The sequence below is a fragment of the Aspergillus fischeri genome, genomic scaffold (assembly GCF_000149645.3).
Source record: "Aspergillus fischeri NRRL 181 1099437636227 genomic scaffold, whole genome shotgun sequence".
Classification (NCBI taxonomy): Eukaryota; Fungi; Ascomycota; class Eurotiomycetes; order Eurotiales; family Aspergillaceae; genus Aspergillus; species Aspergillus fischeri.
The window spans coordinates 1,746-4,702 of NW_001509775.1; the positions used below are offsets into that span (position 1 = coordinate 1,746).

General features: G+C 59.5%; 1 protein-coding gene across 1 annotated transcript, besides 1 other annotated feature; it reads left to right on the forward strand.

The window, feature by feature from the left end:
• Nucleotides 1–229: 229 nt before the first annotated feature.
• Nucleotides 230–2,954, forward strand: NFIA_112010 (uncharacterized protein; the record flags this gene model as incomplete). The annotated part of the gene is made up of 1 exon (XM_001267657.1): nt 230–2,954. A coding segment is annotated over one exon (2,725 nt), but the record flags the coding sequence as incomplete, so codon positions are not given.
• Nucleotides 2,538–2,909: a microsatellite.
• Nucleotides 2,955–2,957: the final 3 nt, after the last annotated feature.

Below are 2,957 nucleotides of genomic sequence, written 5' to 3' on the forward strand. Positions count from 1 at the left end.
GCCAGCTCACTGATATACTAGTTCCAAGTAATCCAGCCAAATTTCAGTATCAAAATCAATGATTTGCAGACATGGTGAGGGCATATTTGACCCCCAGGAGTTGGTGTGGTTTGAGTTCCTGCGGATAGAAAAAGCAATGCCCACAAATCAAACATTCAGGGGCTGAATCCCATCATCATTCAGATAATCAGTTAAATAGTATTATATTCATCCAAATGAGCCATTAAGAATGGAACAGCAGTTATTTATTAAGCTTTCCCAGCCACCAGTCATTATCTGCCGGTCCTGCCGCCATGGGGTGTGGCTAGCTGAGGTAGAAAGCCATCTCCGGGGGAAGGCCCATCGATTACCCCAGGCCACTGCAAAGCAGATCCATCAGGACGTCCAGAGCTGGGAGGGTGTGGAGCATGACCCCCATGCTGTGCAATGGCCTAGTCGGATTACCCAGTCAATCCCCCACCTGGATGAATACCCTGATGGGTTACTGTGCCAGCGCGACCAGGCCAGATGCCAATTCATCACTCGTTCACTTGACACGTTAAAACGACATTGGCGTGAGCACCATGGATGGACCGCACCATATCATGGAGGTCGATCACGCCTGCAAGAGCAGGAACAGGCGCAGATCACCATCCAGCAGGGATATCAGGTGGTGACCTGCCAGCGGTTTTTCCCATCCCGAAAAGGGTCCCATTATATCTGGGTGCCATGCCCCCACCAGCAGCCTGAGGAGCAAGCCCGGACCGCACCCACTGCCACATCCAGGGCCACCGTTGATGCCGTGATCCAGGCATGGGAGCAGGTCCAGGCCCAGGCCAAGGCCGATCAGGCCATCCAAGCCAGCCAGTTGACTGACGCGAACCCCTGGCTGCGGATGACTCGGTGGGCTGACTACCTGCAGGGCATCCAGGCACGTGACCTGCTTGCTAGCATGGCAGCCCCGGAGGAAGACCCCATGGATGCCACTGAGCAGGGGGTGCAGGTGATCTGGGATACTATGGAGCAGGTGGCCCGCAAGAGCCAGCGGACGGTCCAGCATTGCGGCCAGGCCATCCGGGTGGAAGCCGTCCGGTCTGAAAAGGGGCAGACCCCGCACCGGCCACTGCTGGCATATATAGATGAGGCCGTGATCAAGAAGCATGTGCAGCCATGGCAGCAGATATTAGCATTTATTGCCCGGACCCAGGCCCCGCATGACTGGGCCAGCCCCCGATATGGGATGACCGCACGGCAGCGCCAGAAATGGCGGCAGCTATGGCAGCTCGCTAGCCAGGCCCCAGGCAGCCAGGGCAGCCAGGCCGCAGTGCCAGGGGACCTAGAGGCATGGGCCATGACTGCTATAGAAAAAGCATGCTTAGAATTTTGCATTGAGCTGCTCAACCAGCGCCATCGCAGCCATGAATATGAGAGTGCATTAGTATGCGCCATGGCTGTGCTGGGCCAGGGTGAGGCCGGCTGGCGCGACCCCGAGAGCTACCCCCCGATATTATCCCGCGTGATCAAGGTGGCCCGATTCATGGTGGTGCAGAAGGCATTATGGATGGACCCCAATCCATGGCAGATCATTCAGACCTGGGCGCGGAAGGACCAGAGCGCAGAATGGGTGCTGGCCAGCGCGGATGATCAACTCGGGGAGATTGATGAGGGATATGGCAGCGATGACCCCCCATCCACCCCAGGGGCCCCATCATCGCCCCCGTCATCCATCCATAGTGATGACCCATTGCCCGCGGTCCACATTCGCCCGAGCCGCCGGCCATTCCAGGAGCAGGTGACATGGATGATGCACCAGTTTATGATCCGTGGGACCCACGGCCCCATGGAGACATTGTTGGACTGGCGCACATATGGATTAAAGGTCCATTATAATCATACGGCCCCCGGCCATGTGACATGGATGGGGGAGGACCAACTGTTATACCAGCAGATGGCATTCACCATGGGGGATTTTCGGGGGTTCATCCATGGGTTAGTCACGGCGGCGCGGGAGATACTAGGCCAGTTATGCATGCAGGACCATGCGCAGATGCCCCCCATTCCATGGACGGCATTATATGACGATCCCAGCCAGAGCCAGGCTGGGTGGAACTTTTTGCACGACGCACGGACCCAGTGGCCGGTGGATGGGACCCACTGGATGATCGACCGGCTGCGGGCCGAGCCGGCCATGCAGCGGCATTTCCTGCGGGGGGGCCGATTCCACCCTGGTGCCATCCAGCAGTATTGGCAGCGCGTGGCCCAGTTTAAGGAGAAATTAGCCGTTATGGTGCATGTGACAGCAGGGCAGCCGGCCCGGGCCCCAGAGCTATTAAGCATTCAGCATTGCAACACTGCGAATAGTCAACAGCGGAATATATATATTGAGGATGGCATGGTGACGTTTGTGACGGCATATCATAAGGGGTTCCATGCTAGTAATGATGTGAAGATCATCCATCGATATGTGCCGCGGGAGGTCGGGGAGTTGGTGGTATGGTATATCTGGCTGGTGATGCCATTTGTCGACCAGTTGGCTGCATGGCAGGCCGCGCAGGTCCCGCAGGGGAGCCAGGCCGCGCAGGGTAACCAGACCGCGCAGGGAAGCCGGGCTACACAGGGAAGCCAGGCCGCGCAGGGTAGCCAGACTGCGCAGGGAAGCCAGACCGCGCAGGGAAGCCAGGCCACGCAGGGAAGCCGGGCTACACAGGGGAGCCAGACCGCGCAGGGGAGCCAGACCGCGCAGGGAAGCCAGGCCGCGCAGGGGAGCCATGGAGCACAAGGCAGCCAGACCACGCAGGGGAGCCAGGCCGCGCAGGGAAGCCAGACCGCGCGGTGGAGCCAGGCCGCGCAGGGGAGCCATGGAGCACAAGGCAGCCAGGCCGCACAGGGGAGCCAGGCCGCGCAGGGAAGCCGGGCCGCGCAGGGAAGCCATGGAGCACAAGGCAGCCAGGCATGGTTATGGGGCCCCGACCCCAGTA